This window comes from Engraulis encrasicolus, chromosome 22 (assembly GCF_034702125.1).
Source record: "Engraulis encrasicolus isolate BLACKSEA-1 chromosome 22, IST_EnEncr_1.0, whole genome shotgun sequence".
NCBI classification, from domain to species: domain Eukaryota; kingdom Metazoa; phylum Chordata; class Actinopteri; order Clupeiformes; family Engraulidae; genus Engraulis; species Engraulis encrasicolus.
This window is the reverse complement of record NC_085878.1, coordinates 48323814-48340415: the sequence shown is the minus strand read 5'-3', so window position 1 is coordinate 48340415 and position 16602 is coordinate 48323814. Positions and strand designations below refer to the sequence as shown.

The 16602-nt window shown below is 42.0% G+C and overlaps 1 protein-coding gene across 2 annotated transcripts; it reads right to left on the bottom strand.

Annotated features, from left to right (window-relative positions):
• Nucleotides 1-1376: 1376 nt before the first annotated feature.
• LOC134438801 (E3 ubiquitin-protein ligase arih1) lies at nt 1377-15227 on the bottom strand. Of its 2 annotated transcripts, none has more exons than XM_063188461.1 (14): nt 14749-15227; nt 11345-11412; nt 10805-10949; nt 9274-9366; nt 8904-8959; nt 8645-8711; nt 8344-8450; nt 8129-8171; nt 7281-7352; nt 4365-4495; nt 3838-3895; nt 3268-3543; nt 2567-2679; nt 1377-2160 (listed from the first exon to the last, which is right to left on the bottom strand). In XM_063188461.1, the coding sequence occupies exons 1-14, from the start codon at nt 15031-15033 to the stop codon at nt 2076-2078; spliced, it is 1599 nt and encodes a 532-aa protein (XP_063044531.1). In that variant the 5' UTR covers nt 15034-15227; the 3' UTR covers nt 1377-2075. The 2 variants fall into 2 exon arrangements, with proteins under 2 accessions (XP_063044531.1, XP_063044532.1); XM_063188462.1 differs by having other exon boundaries at nt 3268-3528; nt 14749-15226.
• Between the last annotated feature and the right edge of the window lie 1375 nt (nt 15228-16602).

The window sequence follows — 16602 nt, the reverse complement described above, 5'->3', positions numbered from 1 at the left end:
CTAACATTCCCCAATCCAGAGATTCAGTGCAATGGGGTTGCCATCCCAGGGTACTCACAAACACAAAACCATAGCAACTGGCATTGTTTTTTCTTTTCCAGAGCAGGGGCCCGGGGCATTTCTAGAGTGTGATGAAAATGGTCAAAGAAAGAAAGAAAAAAGCAACAGAATTCAAACCACCACTCTACAGCAGTCACATCTGTACTTCTTGGAGGCTTCTCAACAACTGAAGATGAAAAGCTATGGAGGGAAGCTTTACCAGCATTGCCAAAGAATTAAAAAATAATAACACCATCAACACTGAAAACCCTGCTCAGACTGGGACAATATGTAAATAATATACATTTCTTTCTTGCTTCTGGTGTGTTGACCATCACATCACTTCTGTAAACAATCTCTTCTATTAATAAGTAATAGGTCTGTGAATATGTTCGGGGTTGGCCCAAGGGTCAAAACCCTTTTACAAAGAGGCTTACTTCACACAAGGCTGCCAAAGACGAGGGACAGCCAAAAATCAGACGTCTACCAGTCCAGCCCTGTGTAAGACTGTTATGCATAAACACAACTGGATTCATAAGAAGACTATTGCCAGCTACACGACAACATGGAGAACAGCCTTGAGGAGCATCACCCCCCCAAAGAAGACCAACGTAGCGTTTTAGCGTTGTGCCACAGTCCACAGCGGGGAGGATGGAAGGCCATGTTTGTTTTCCGTTGTGTCAGCCTTTTGACACTTACAGCCACCACAACGTTCAGTGCTACATCCCCCCACACTTAAAACAAGGTGCATACAAAAAGACCAAAAAAAAAGAAAGAAAAAAAAAGAAAAAAGCACACACACACACAAACACACTCAAAAGTAAGGGGAAAGGACTTGAGACATATCTTGCGAGAGTGAATGTCACTCAGTTTGGCTCTCAGGGGACGACTGGTAGTGTATGATATCTGACCACACCTGTGAGACATTGGGGAAAAGAACTGGGGGCCTGAATTACAGTATATTTTGGGGGATGGGATCAGGAGGGTGGGGTGGTGGAAAACAAGCAGGCTGGGTTGGGTTGACTTGTTAGTCTCAGTGCAGGATTTTAGTCTTAGCACACACACAAGTAAAGTTTTTAAGGCTAAAACGTGCCCTGCTAGTTGAGTGGGTTTTTTTCAGTATGGTCTTAATATGAAAGACTTTTCCATGTTCTCATCCATCCAGGTATACAGTACAAAATAAGACAAAAAGGGTAAACGGAAAAATGAGAATTTGCATGTATATTCATTTTCAAATAACTAAAATGAATAAATATGTAAATATGTCTGAATTTGAAAATGAAAACAAAAGGACCCTAACCCCTTTCAAAAACAAACAAAAAGAGAGCAACAAAAAATGATGCATGCCACTCCATGTTCCATGCATGTAATCTATTTACAATTTGAAAAATACAGACTTCCTTTGCCTCGTGACCTCACCCACTTCCTATATAGGTTGACTTGTACAATCAGCAAGTCCACATTCTCCACCCCCAAAAATAGGCCAGTTTTTACACACACGCTCACACACACCCATACATACACACACACACAAACACTCATACATTTGAATATTAACACACTCATGGCTTGGACAGATTGAGCTGTGCCTAAAAACCAGCCATTCAGCCATGTTGGGCATTTTGAATGAAATTACTTTGGGAAAAGGGGGTAATAAAGTATATTAAAAACAAACTCACAGAAAAAAATAACAATGTGCAGAGAGGAGAAAATATATATGCGGGGTTTTGCCCTCTCAACAATGAACTCTGCTGCAAACAATACTGCTGTGGGATGGTTTGAATTATTCTATCATTTATTCAGGTAGATGTCTGAATAAAATGAAGTGTAAAAAAAACAAACAACCAAAAGAAAAACGGCTAAGAGATAAGCAGGAAGTTTTGAGATGCCAAGAGAGGAGGCCCATCAGCGTGGGATGCTGGGGCCACAGTGCTGTTGCTGCTGTTGTTGCTGATACGGATGCTGCAGAGGTCGTTTCCTCCAGAATGCGATCTTCTTCCGGAGAGTTGTCCACCAGCGCCACAGCGCACCAGCACTCAGTCCTCGATGTACTCCCACAGGTCCTTCTCATATCCCTCGTGCACATGCTGCAGCAGCACTCGTCGCCGGCTCTCACAGTATCTGCAGACCGGGGGAAGGCCGGAGCGAGGTGGAAGTAGGAGGGGACGAGAAGGAGAAGAAAATGTGTTTGGATATGTTTAGGAATGCGTTTTATTGAGCTCTTCAGAATTTAATGAAATTAAGTGTCTAAGGGTCTTTTTCCCAATCTGAGTGTGTGTTTTTATAGACTTTTATGTAACACAAATTCTCCTCTGTGCTCTTTCAACACTCCCACAAGACGCGCAGGTGGCAGGTGCGTAAATGACAGACATGCTGAAAAGCATGAGAGACAAAAGTGTGTAGCTAGGTGCCTTTTTTCATGCCTCATACATATTGCTACAGGGATCTCCTACTAGGCGATTTGCTCTCTAAACACCCCAGATATGTAGATATAGGTGTGTGTCTGTCCCCCAAGTGGATTCCTCACCTGTACTTATCCTGAACTTTCTGTTTGATGTCCTGCAACGAATCCTGGGAGATGTCTCGCTCCAGGTATCCAGAAAGAACTTCTGTTGCATTCTCCAGATCAGCCTGATTGTTCTGAGACAGAAGCACAGAGAGAATATTGTCAGATTTGCATGGGTTATATGCCCCAGTGTTCACGCTTTTATTGAGCAGGTCAATAAAATAACACACTACTCATGCATCAGCATAAATAACAGAACAGTATTCAGACATCATTATTGTCCTGTGCTGCTTTCTGGCAGATATATGAATGCTCAAAAGGAAACCGATAACCACTCCAAAAAAAATACCTCACGTTTCCGTTGGTTAAACCACATGACCAAACTAAAACCACACCTTCAGAGTCTTTGGTAAGCCTGTGACCAAGCTCATGTCTCTGATAACTCCTTGACTAGAGAGGTAGGTCTGCACACTGCTAATTGAGCTCCAAAAAACTTTATATATTTAAAACCGCAAAAAATTTTTATCACATGGATCTTTGTCAGGTAATATGGTCTTTGTGGTCATACTCATAGTCTTTGACCATGCTCACCTCGAAGATGATGGGTTGTTCTTGAGGGACAAAATCACATCAACAGTGGCCATTTCAAGTCAAGTCCTTGGTAAGTCTTTGATCATGCTCACTCATACATGCATCTTTAGTACGCCTTTGAGCACGCTCACCTCGAAAATGATGGACTGGTTGTTCTTCTTGAGGTAGAAGGCGAAGACGTATGTGAACATGAGGGTGGAGCGGCACTGGCACAGCACGTCCACGGCCTTCTTCAGGAACTGCACCTCAATCCAGGACATGTTGTGCTGCTGCATCTCCTCCATCTTCTGCTTGACCTGGGCGTAGAGCTTGTGCTCGAAGCGCAGGCTCTGCATGTGGTTCATGTAGCGGTTGCAGTAGAAGAGGTAGCGCTGGAGGGCCGCCCGCGAACGCTGCACCACACACAACTGGGTTTACATTCCAGCATGCTTCTGGCCACGTACACACGCAGCACCATTCATACACCATACATGCACACGCACTACCTCACATGCAACACACACCTCTGATACACGCTACAAATCCATACAACTAACCCCATTCAAATAAGCGCAACAACATTACAGCATGTAGTCCTCACGAAGACTGAACAATATTCACATTATTACATTATTAAAAAAGGCACATAAAAGACAAGAACATAAAAATTGGCATCCAAACAATTCTCATATCTGACTTCTCGAGATAAAGACTTAGTTCACCTCTTGAGCATCTCTGGCTGCCTTGGCGTCATCCTCGTTGTAGCGATTGCAGTTGTACCTAAACACAAGAGCAAACAAAAGAAGGGAGTCAACACAGACCAACAGGGGAAGCTATTGCAGCTGCTTGTGTTATGAGGACATGAAACATCCAGCACATAAGCACTCCGAGTGCTGAAATCACTTGCTATATACAACCACACCACAAAATCACAAACCAGAAAGACACTTGTATGCCAACAGTAGAGAGCAGACCTCCACCTTAGATCTTAACAAAAAATGCATTGTTCATTTCAATACACTGACAAAATGTAAGAATTCCCATGAGTTGACAAATATCTTGCAACAAACAAACAAACAAGCAGCAAATAAGCCATGGTGATCACATAACCTCCTTGGGAGAGGCAACAAACTATACATCAGTTTCTACATTTCCAAGTGACATTGATTTGGAGTAAAAAATAAATAAAAAAAATACACGAGATAGCCTGATAAGAACTCAGTGCCTTCATAAAGAAGCCATAGCTCACCAGGCAGAGCCATGTGGCTCCCAGGGTCCCAGGCACACCCAGCAGAACTCCGCCTTGCAGTTCTGGTTCCGACACACCATGTGGTTGCAGCCGCCGTCCTTCTCTATGGTCACATGACACTTAGGACATTCCTAGGATTGATAAGGAAGTGAGAGTTTGAGAAGAGTTTCTTCCGGAAATCAATGGGTGCATCCAAAAGTCCTTACTCCTATGTAGAAGACAATATCATGTAGCACCTACAGTATGTAGTACATCCAATTACAGTACTGTAGTTAACTTTCAACCATGAGGCGAACAGTACCCAAATGACTTTCTATACTATATATCCGATCATATTTGCAGGAGGCAAACAATGGTTACCTTGCTATGCCAGAAGTCCGTGGGAAGAGGAGGGCAACTGTACAGCCATTAGTTATCAGTGCCATCAGGGGCGCCCCCCTAGCGGTCCATTCGGTTTAAAGGTTATGTGAATGATGGTGCTGTAGTAAGTCTGTGTGCTTGCAAGTGGCTGCCTTCCTACATTGAAACTACTGGTCAGGGTGCAGAGTGACAGCTACTGCTAAGGATGTAGTGCCTTCCACAGGTTTCAGACGCAGCCAATATAATGTATGATCCTAAACCACGTCATCCTATAATGACAGCCATGCCTCTTTAGTACACTAGAGGGGGTTGAAAGCTTTGGAACCAGCTTCCAGATGACGTAAAAAATGCACCCACTATTGATAGCTTTAAAGCGATGGTTCGGAGTAGAATCACCCTAATGCCATTTGAACCGTGACACCCATCCACCTTTACACCCGAAGTGTTTTCTGCCGCAGGCTTACATCAACAGAGTTACCGTGTTATTCGATGTTTATTCCGGATAGCTTGACTCAAGCGCATATGGATCCTGGGCACCGTCTCCAAACTTTCCCCACAAAAATAACATGTCATGACACCAAACTTCTACAGTATAACAAATGTGGTTTGTACTCACAAAAAGATGAATTTGAAACTTTGTACATAGTCCAGGAGTTTATTAGTAACAACATACGAGACGATTAGCTTTTCTGCTGCTAAACATCCGTCGACGTCACTTCCTCCAGCTGGGACTGTCCACAGCATGGCATAATATTGCCGGAAGCGATTGCCGACACATAGCCAGATAGCTAAGGACTGGACCATTTTTTGCTGCCATTAAAATACACAAGAATGGAAGAATACACTGCCAGCATGGAACGTGAGGATGACTCTCGCGATTTTGAAGGAAATCCATATTTATTCGAACCCGAATATACGGACGAGGAACTGGCTGAGATGGATAGACGTAGGGCAGCTGGAGGAAGTGACGTCGACGGATGTTTAGCAGCAGAAAAGCTAATCGTCTCGTGTGTTGTTACTAATAAACTCCTGGACTATGTACAAAGTTTCAAATTCATCTTTTTGTGAGTACAAACCACATTTGTTATACTGTAGAAGTTTGGTGTCATGACATGTTATTTTTGTGGGGAAAGTTTGGAGACGGTGCCCAGGATCCATATGCGCTTGAGTCAAGCTATCCGGAATAAACATCGAATAACACGGTAACTCTGTTGATGTAAGCCTGCGGTAGAAAACACTTTGGGTGTAAAGGTGGATGGGTGTCACGGTTCAAATGGCATTAGGGTGATTCTACTCCGAACCATCGCTTTAAATCTCGACTCAAGACAAAGCTGTTCTCAGATGCTTTCTTATTTTTTATTTTTATGTTTATTTTATTTTTTATTTTATTATTATTATTATAATTTTACCTTAATATTTTAAATATTCTTTGACCCTAATTTATTTCATTCTTTCTTCCATGTTTCCTTTCTTTTTGCATTTGTTAATTTTGTGAAGCACATTGAGTTGCACCTGTGTATGAAATGCGCTATACAAATAAACTTGCCTTGCCTTGCCCTGCCAGAAGGAATGGACTTCAATGGGAAAGTCACATCCATTTAAAAATCCATAAAACTGCATAAACTGCAACGAAAACAGTTATGGGTTTCTGGGTCTCCAATAAAACGTTTGGTGGTACTGAGGCTAATTATCTTACTTGGGTGATAATGTAGGTGTAATGACTTGTGAAAATCTTGCGGAAAATGATTGAAATCCACTTTGAAAACTTTTGTAGTCACAGTTTGAAATCGTATGCATTTCTATGACTCACAGCTGAGATAGGTCTGGGGTATGATGGCACCGCTGGGGGAAAAAAACAACAACAAAAAACAACAAAAAAAACAAAGATGGCGCTGCCCAGTCAGTCAGAATTTCTGCTGCTGCTTAGAAACGCCCACTGCCAGTCTAGTTTAATATAAGTCTTTGGGATAGATAGCTTGTAGGTTGTATAACAGCCAAACAGCAAGCATCATAGCATTTATAGCCAAAAGCATATTTCCAATGCCCATCCCTAGAAGGGCTCTTAAAACAATACACTAACAGCAATAACAATAAAACATCATAAAAACAGCCTACTCACTCATTCAGTTCAATCATTCATCCTTAAAATGTATCAATCATATTTAACATTAGTGCTTATTCATCCATCCATCTCCATAAATTCACTTCACATCATATTTACGTTTGCCTTCCATTACTGTTATGCATTTTACACATTATCCCACACACATACACATGAAATCAACTAGGCCTACGCCCCACACGTGCACACACACACACACACACACACACCAAATCAACTACAGCCAAGCCAACCCCCAACGCACACACACCAACACACAACTAAGCCGTAATCCCCCCCACACACAACCAAAAAAACAGCAGCCATTTAGCTGCCATATTGGAAAATATTTCATTCCTGTGCTACATAACACATCAGGGAATATAAAGTTCTTCCTATGTCACCAATGACCAGTGATATTGCATTTTAGCACTAGCGAATGCATGAATACTGACCTTTGTGTTTGCTGCGATCCAGTTGGATGTTTCACTGTCATCATCACACTTCTTTATCCACTTTCTCAACCACTGCAGAGGTGTACAAAAGCAGATTTGCACGGAATGAGATAATAAATAAATAAATATATTGTAAAAAACATCATTCTGCTTCAAAGCACAATCAAGACCTTCAATCAGTTGACATCAAAACCACGCGCTCACTCTCTCTCGTTCACGCACGCAAGGATGTGCACACACACACACTTCGATTCGTGTGCCTGGTGAAGAGTGTGGTACTTCAATGGAGCAGCTAAGATGAGAGTGTGGAGTGTTGAATGTGGTGCTGGCCAGTGCAGATGCGCTAATGAGAGTTTAGTCCGTCCTGGCGGTGGCTAATGAGGCCTCCGGGTGGGAAGCCAGCCGTGCCGTGTCTTCAGAGGGGACATGGCAGCCACCACAACAACATCTGCCCTCATTTACACACACTTGGCACTCTTGACTCTTTCCCTCTGTCGTACACACACACTCACACTCTCTCTCACACACAGACACAGTCACAGAGACCAACGCACATACACGCAGATGCACGCACTCTCTCTCTCAGTAACAGACACACTCTGCTTATCTCTCTCACTGGCAGACACTCAAAGACAGACACTCTCTCACTCACAGACAGACACACACCTCAGTGACTCCTATTTGGTGGCCAGTGAGGAGGTAGGCAGCTCTATACCCTGCTCACATCTTACAAGGGCTCATCACGTCATTATGAGTTATACTGGGATTGTGCCACTCCCTTCAAATGTACTGCGAGTAAGGATCGGTTGTGTAATACATAACTTTAACAGAGAGAGACTTCGACATACCTTGCACTTCACTGGGTCATGCCAGTTCTCTCCACAGTTGAAACTGTTTAAAAATAAAAAACATATTAAACAAAATGAAACATATGAATACAATTCAACTGAAAGGTAGAGAATACATTTAGAGATGGGCATACAGCATTTTTTAGGACATGGTAACAGCGTGGAAAGAGCAAAGTGGGCAATAAAAGACACTGACTCATCCACAAAACACACACCAGAACTGTCGTCCACACTTGCAGCGAACGGGTTTGGCATCGGGGTACTGGACTTTAACCACATGGTGGCAGTCAGGCGCAGGGCACCATTTTAACAGTCGATTGCACTAGAAGAGGAAGGGGTTGAGGGAAAAAAGAAGAAATAAAAGAAAGAAATACAAGTCAGTTTGCCAAAACTGAAATTTTGCAATGACCTCTTATGAACACATTCTACTACATGTTATTTAGAATATAACACACACAAGAGTATAGTATTTCAAGTAATTCTTCCAGGCCTCAAGATGGAGAAAGGGTTGCTTACCTCAACAAAACTATTTGTGATTAAATGCTGGTACTTCAACTTCACCTTTGAGTCTGTGATAAGTCGCCTGGAAAGAAAGACACAAAAGTCTTCAGCAAAAAAAAGTCCTCATCAAAGAAAGCTAAAAAATATTTAATGCAGCAAAGGTAGAAGCTTGCAAAACAACGATTAAAGAGGTACGGTTCAGTGCTTAAGCTAACATGTTTTGATGTTCTCCAAAACACACTGTGTTATCGTACACTAACAAAGGAATACTCACATGACTGTGCTGTCATCTACTAAAATATCACAGTTGTGCGCTGGACAAGAGATGGTCTGGAAACAAAGTAAGAAACGTTGCATATTATTTAATGGCATGGACACAAGTGACTGTCTGTGTGAATGCGCACATGAATGTGTTCATCAGTTGTAAGCTGCTTTGAGCATTGAAGCGTGTGCGTAAGCGTGTGCGCGTGCTTGTGTGTGTGTCCGCCCCAAGAAATCAATCAAAAATATTTATATAGCACATTATCATACATAAATGTCATTCAATGTGCTAAAGAATAGAGAAAATAGAACTAAAAAAACTATATTGTTATAGATAGTGTGTAATTAACTATCACCAAATAATGAAGGAAGAGGCAGCCCACCTGTCCCATCCCTTCTTCTATGATTTTGGTGGTCAGGTAGTCACCCCAGCACTGCATACAGAACTTGTGCCCACATTCTAGGCCAGTAAAGTACTATGAGAGAAAAAACAAACAGAAGAGTAAACATGTGTCATTTTTTAAATATATATCAGCAAACTTAAGCTACTTTGACGTGAAACAGCAGCCTAAACAGACTTCCACAAAATGACTTTGATATGCAGTCCTTCTTGTTTATGTTAAAACGTACTCTCAGTTCACCACCTGCTTTACCAATAAGGGAAGCTGGAATGTACTCAAGTGGCATTGTAGTACTGCATTTCAAAGATGATACTTTTCATGTTCTAATTATTAAATATGCACCACATTAGACCACTCATTTTCATTTTGTTGCAAGTGAAGGTTGAGCAGTTCTGCATAGTTGCTAAGTAGGGCTGTAACGATATTGTATCAAACCGAGAAATCGTGATACACAGTGTCACGATACTGTATCGTGATACAAGGAGGCAGTATCGTGATACACACTTTTAGCATTTTGATACCCATCAGCCCAGAAAACAACCACAGGATATGAGGTGATAGCGCTTCCAAGCATCAATTATTGTATAGAAACTTTTAATAATCATTAGTAGCCTCTTGTAACCTATTCTACCTATAAACTATCATAGTTTTTCATTCGTAAAGTTTATAATGTTTGCAAATGTGAAATCGTGGGGTGTATCGAACCGTAGGTCATGAATCGTGATACAAACCGAATCGTGAGTTGAGTGTATCGTTACAGCCCTATTGCTAAGAGAACATGCACTGCCTAGCCAAAAAAGACACCATATGGACTTTATCAAAGTGCTATGATCTGGGCTTTCTGCAGTTGGTCAGGTCTAAGTTCAGCAGTGGTATATGATCAAAGAATGAGGTCCGGTTGACTACCTGAATATACTGACTAACCAGGTTGTTCCATCAATGGATTTTTCAAAATTTCCCAACGGCACAGGCATATTCCAATATGATAATGCCAGGACTCATTGGGCTGACATTGTGACAGAGTCATTTTCACACACGTGGATTGCCCACCACAGAGTACAATCATTAACTCCACTGAGAGTCTTTGGCATGTGTTGTACAGCAGTCAGACTTCACCATCATCATGCAACCAAGATCTTGGTGAAAAATAATGCAACACTGGATAGAAATAAATCTTGTGACTTCGCAGAAGTGTATGTAGTTGTCGAAGCAAAACACGGTCCAATGTAAAGTGTAGGTGACTTTTTTTGTCCCCACTTTTTTTGTGTGGCCAGGCAGTGTATTTGCATTATATTGGTCTCACAAATCCAGCTATGCCAAACCAGAATGAACAAAAAATAGGAGTGCCTTACATATGTCTACAAATGCCAATGAACCGACTGCATGCTAACAATTTGAATGGTAAAGACACTGATCACAGCTTCGCACAACACAGTTCTTTCATAATGCACAATACACACAAGTTTTCAAGTTTTTTTTTTTTAACACATGTCATGTTTGCTTGGAGACTGACCGTGTTTGGGTAGGTGAGAAAACAGATTTGGCAGGGCATGTCCTGGGCAGAGGACCTGGTACTCATGGGCCGTGTCCGGGACTTCTTACTAGGGTTGATAACATGGCACTCCGAGAAGAGCTTATCCAGATTGCCATCAAAGTATCTGCAACAAACAGCCACCACAGAGGTGAGCAGCACTGATAAAGGTCACTCAGGAGAACCAAAGCCCCAAAACAAGCAAAGCAAGCTCTGTCTGGCTGCTTGGCTGGCTGCCTGCCTGTGGCACACAACATTTTCTTAGAGTGAGTTTGTGGTAAGGAGGACTTCAAACACAGTAAATTAAGTGTTAATTCAATACTAATAGAGTCCATCTGACATCTTCTACATTGCACTTGGTAACAGAGTACTCTCTAAGCTTTGAAGGAGCATGGCACTTTCTTATCACTGAAAGAATGATGCTCACATAGATCTGCACGTTTCTGAACTTGAGGTACTCAGTTTGGAATGGTGGACATTTTAGAGACATTTCCTTAATGCAAACAAACAACCACACCCTACCTTTCCATAAGTTTCTCTTTGTCCCAGTTGAAGTGGCTGAGGAGTATTCTGGTAATGGTGGCAGGGTTCTGAAACACAGACATTACCATGAAGAGCACATTCATTCAACAAGGCTCACTTCCCAATAAGCTGGCAGTTCAGTACCCCTCTGCCATGGCACTGGGCAATTACACTCTATATCACACTACTAAGCTAAACAACTTTGCAGTTCCTTACAATACTGGCAACTACAGTACACTGAATACAACTGTTGTGTGCATTCTGTATGCAGTGCTCGATCAATTCTGCCTTGTTCTCAATCTGGCATTTCTTCCTTTCCATCGCTGCATTTGAAACTCCTCAACTACCATCATTCTTTTAAATCTTGGATTACTGTCTGCCTATGCGTGTGTGAGGTTGCAGCAGCATGCCGTTAACTGATGATGCTATGAGGCTGGGAAGAAGAAGCAGTCAGGCTAGCCATCATTGCCCCCCCGCCACTGATCCATGCAGCACCCTGCTCTCTGCTCTGCATGTTCCTCCACTCAGCTCCTGAGAGTAGAGCAGCTGCAACTTCAAAAGGGAGATCGGAGTTAAGAATAGCACCGTGCGGCTGCATCCCTGACACTCAGACTCCTCTTCATGTTAGGCTAGCATGAGCCAACTGCCACAGCGTAGACAGCACTAGTCGAACATCCATTGGCTGCGGCCCTCAGATAAGATGAAACTGGGGTTGATGCGAATACAGCTGAGCTCATAGAGTAAACCTTACTGATCAGCACCTGTGAAGCATTATTTAGATATGCTTAACATTCAGCAAAACTGAAACGGATTTACACCGACCAGGCTACTGCTGCTGCTACTGCACAGACGAATATGATATATATTCTTCTTAGGCATTGTGGTTATTGACCTGATAAGTCATTATTTCTGAAACCCCTGCGTTGTGTTACAAGTGGGAATGAGCAACAAAAAGTTATTGGATGCTAAAAGGCCGGGCAGTGGCCTAGTTAAGCCTGGCGTGGTCTTTGGCCAGGTCTGAGAGATGGCCTAATGTGGGACAGGACAAAGCCAAACCAGTCATTAACCTAAATCGGCAAAGCAAATATTTAGGCACAGGCAGCATCACACATCCTAACCAATGTATTTAAAACAACCTTAGTGAAGTATTGGTTGATTGAACACTCATTTTTTAAGGAAGGCGTTTGTATATCCAATACAATATATATTCCACTGATAATAGTATAGGATAATCTCTACGGACTTTGGCATTTGCATGAACATCCAGCTACAACAAATCAACTACTGTAAATGTGTGTGTTTCATGATGTTCCCAGTCTGTAGTTGTAGGCTATTGAATTGTCAGGACAAAATGGGGATTTCAAACTGAATACAAAAGGCAGGTTATAGGCAGAAATGTAATACAATGCTACCTGACATACAGGCCTGATCAATCACTCCAACATGCAATGCACTGTACAAATCACACACTGAGAAATAAATAATAAACTACTGCTCCTCGCACTAAGGCAAAGGTCATTCAGTATTCGATGATACACCCTTAAGACACAGAGGACACAGCACCATAAATTAGCTGGGAATTTACTGGCATTTAATGTTGTCCTGAAATACATATTCAACTTGGGTAACACTTTCAACGTTCACATCTAAGCCAATAATGTCTAACTGTCTGTATGGTCAATCACTTGTTAAGCATGTATTCACAAATTTCTTGTTCATAATACGGTCATGATTGTGGATATAATTGCAACGAGGATGTAGTAGACCCTTGAATTTGCACTTACAAAGGCAATAATCAGTCAGGGACGTGTTAGTGGTTAACTTATCTGTATATCTGTATATATATCTGTATATAATATCTGTATTGCCCTGGGATATATAATATCTGTATTGCCCTGGGATGAATACAAAATGGGAAGAAGTGACCACACCAATATCTGATTCAACAGAATGTATGAAATGTGTCAAGTTTGGCTGTGCAATATGTAACATTCTTGATATAACTGCCCCACTCCGGGAGTTAGTTACTCTGCAATTTGGGGGTATGTGTCAAAAGAGTAGGTATTAACTGATGGTGTGCCATAGGTGAATACCAGACCATGTTCTCAAGAAAAAGATAGCCTACCTGCCAAATGGATAACAACACTGAATATGACTACAAGCCACAGTTGAGTTTTACCAGTATTTGGCCGGTTGGCAGGTGTCAATGCAAAGCCCCGTCTACAACCCTGCCACTACCAAACGGTTTCACTTGTAGCATTACCTGTTCAATCCCATTTTAGCCACCAAACAATACAGAACAAAGCAGATTGTGCTTTGGCATTCACGGGCAAAACAAGTGGTCCAGAAACAGAAAGAACCTACATCTGCTTTGTGCTTGTCCTATCTGATTGGCATATTTAACAATCATGTTAATCTAGTTCACCGTCCGATCATTGACTACCTCTGAAGAGGAGTCTGTCGTAGGCCTATTATCAAGCCATTTGCCGCATTTATAAAGCATGATTTAGGATCGACTTCTATAGACATACACCCACCTTGGCTCTCAAGTTGTCATTACACTAATCCTACCAGTTTAAGACATTGTCATTACTAAAACATATCGCATACCTTGGACCAGTGTAGTTAGGTAGATAGTTAGCGTAGGAGTTAGCTAGATCGGCAGGCCTGTCACAGTTGGTTACATTGTAGCTTCATAATGTATCAGTTCTCTGAATGGTTATGGCAGTTGGAACCTAATGTTTATTTGGGGGAAAAGGGTATGTACACAGCAACCTGAGAGTTAGCTGCCCAAGAATAGCACATCAGAATCAACATGATCACCTAGCATAATGTCACTGTTAGCATTAGATAAGCACATACTGCTAGCCAGCCAACAAACATTGACTGACGGCTAATGTTGTTCCTGTGTTTTCTTGGAAAACGTAGCCAGTATAAACTACTTATAACAATTAATTCAAATGCAGACCAAACACCATTGCCTTTGTGTTTTTAAACTATCAAATAGTGCGTGCAGCATGTTGGTTACACTTTCAATTAGCCAATTACCGTTACAATCACTTAAGTACATGATGTGGGGTATTTCGGGGAACGTTAGCTAGCTGGGAGGACCAACAGTTAGCTAGGTTAGCACAATAGCAAAGCCAGATAGATAACACTTCCAATGAGGTTAAAGAATAATGTCATCTTTTCAGCGATATGTCATTGCCATCATATTAATGTTTGGCGTGTTTTCTTCCCCTATACACTTGCATGACTTATCAAGAAAACGAACTGGTGACTACAATTCTATTAACAAGCTAACTAGCCAGGAAGCTTGTTTTTATTTCGCAACCATGGGCCTAGGTGAGTTCTACATCCCCGGTCTCTCCTACTATTTTCACCTGCCCGAGAGTGTACCTCACCTGGATGACCTCGTTGACCTCTTTAATGCACTCGACCATATGCTGGAGAATTTGTTCAGTGGTCAAGACCTCAAAACGGTAGTCCTCTTCATCCTGACCAGGCCCAAGGCCACTGCCCCCTGTCTCAGCGCAGTCATCTCTTTCTCCACCAGCCACTACAGGATCAACCAATTCCACTTCCCCGAGATCTAGGGTGTCTTCTTCGGGTTCGTCTTCTCCACTGTCTTCGCTGCATTCCTCTTCTTCGTCGTCGTATTCATAATTGTAACCTTCGTCTGAGTCCATTACTTTAGAGGTTAGGTTATGGTAGGGAAAATAAGCTGTCAAACGTAGTAACTAGTGTTGTCAACAAAGTCTAACACAAAGGCTCGGGAAAAAAATCCCAGTTCCAAATTTTCCACTGTAACGTTAGCTAGCTAGCGTACAGGGTCCACAGATACAACGGTAAAAGCAACTCTGCCGCTGCTGCTACTGGGCCAACAAAGAGACGTAGTACGTTGCTACGTCATCATAGACTACCAAAAGGTGGCAGAGAGATGTTTGCTTTTGATTTACCTTTATGTTGTTGTTGTAAGAGAATGCCAGTTGAAACATACCATCGTTAATACGTGAAATATTATCCTCAATTTGTTGTCTGAACTTTACAGAATAGGTAATCCAATTTTGTTTTTATGAAATATGCGTTATCATTGACCTCTTCAGTGCTCGTCTTCACCAGTAGATGGTGCACAACCAGAGTTGGCACTTCTTTTTTCATCAAAAAATGCAATCATTGCCCTATTCATTTTTTTTCTTAATAACTTACTCTGGTATGAGGCTGACGAATCTGCCCTGCACTATCCACATTATTATTATTCATTTTACATAATTATATCCTTATATTACTAAAAACCAAAATGTAGTCTTACCACATAGGCTTGGCCTAGGTCACAAATGTGTGTGTGTGTGTGTGTGTGTGTGTGTGTGTGTGTGTGTGTGTGTGTGTGTGTGTGTGTGTGTGTGTGTGTGTGTGTGTGTGTGTGTGTGTGTGTGTGTGTGTGTGTGTTGGGGGGGGTTCTGACAGCACCAAACCAGCTGGTGTTATCTGACTGGTGTTAACCCTTGCCGGTTTGCCAGATTGAATGAAGGTTAAGACTGAAGGTCTTAACATAGAGAGAGAGAGAGAGAGAGAGAGAGAGAGAGAGAGAGAGAGAGAGAGAGAGAGAGAGAGAGAGAGAGAGAGAGAGAGAGAGAGAGAGAGAGAGAGAGAGAGAGAGAGAGAGAGAGCGTGTGTGTGTGTGTGTGTGTGTGCATTCAGCAGGTGCACCCTTTGTTTGTCAAAAGTGCAGCTTGTACTCAGATTATATTATAACAGCCTTCGCCAGTAATCTCTTGGGCATCTGAATTGAGTCCAGATTGAGGAGATTTTTCTTTTTCTTTGACAGATGTCCATGGCGTGCTCTTTATTGATAGGCTATAACTCTAATGGTCCCCAAATATCTGATGCAACCTGTTGCAAACAATGCCCATGTTTTGGGTTGTTGAGACAAGTTTGTTCCCCTTAACACGTCAACAGGTCCTGCATACAAGAATATTTTTAGGCCTCTAGGGCAGTGTTTCCCAACCTTTTTTGTCTCACATACCCCCTAAGCCATTTTGTTGTACCATGAGTACCCCCTAACCAATGCTATCTATGTCATTCCCCTATTCAATTGTCATTATTACATTTTTCCACTTACCCCCTAAGGTGTGCTCGCGTACCCCTAGTGGTACACGTACCCCTGGTTGGGAAACACTGCTCTAGGGGATTCAAACTTACGAAATTAATTTAACAGTAAACACATGAAGTTCATTGGAAATGAGCTCAGTAAAGGA

Excerpts from the sequence above, each read along its gene's own strand:
- LOC134438801 (XM_063188461.1), bottom strand. The coding sequence starts at position 15,033 with ATGGACTCAGACGAAGGTTACAATTATGAATACGACGACGAAGAAGAG. Across the intron at positions 3,544-3,837 it reads CAGCCAGAGATGCTCAAGAG|TTGTGTGTGGTGCAGCGTTC; the intron begins GTGAACTAAGTC and ends ATGTAAACCCAG. Across the intron at positions 2,680-3,267 it reads ACCAGTCCATCATTTTCGAG|AACAATCAGGCTGATCTGGA; the intron begins GTGAGCGTGCTC and ends CTTCTGTCTCAG.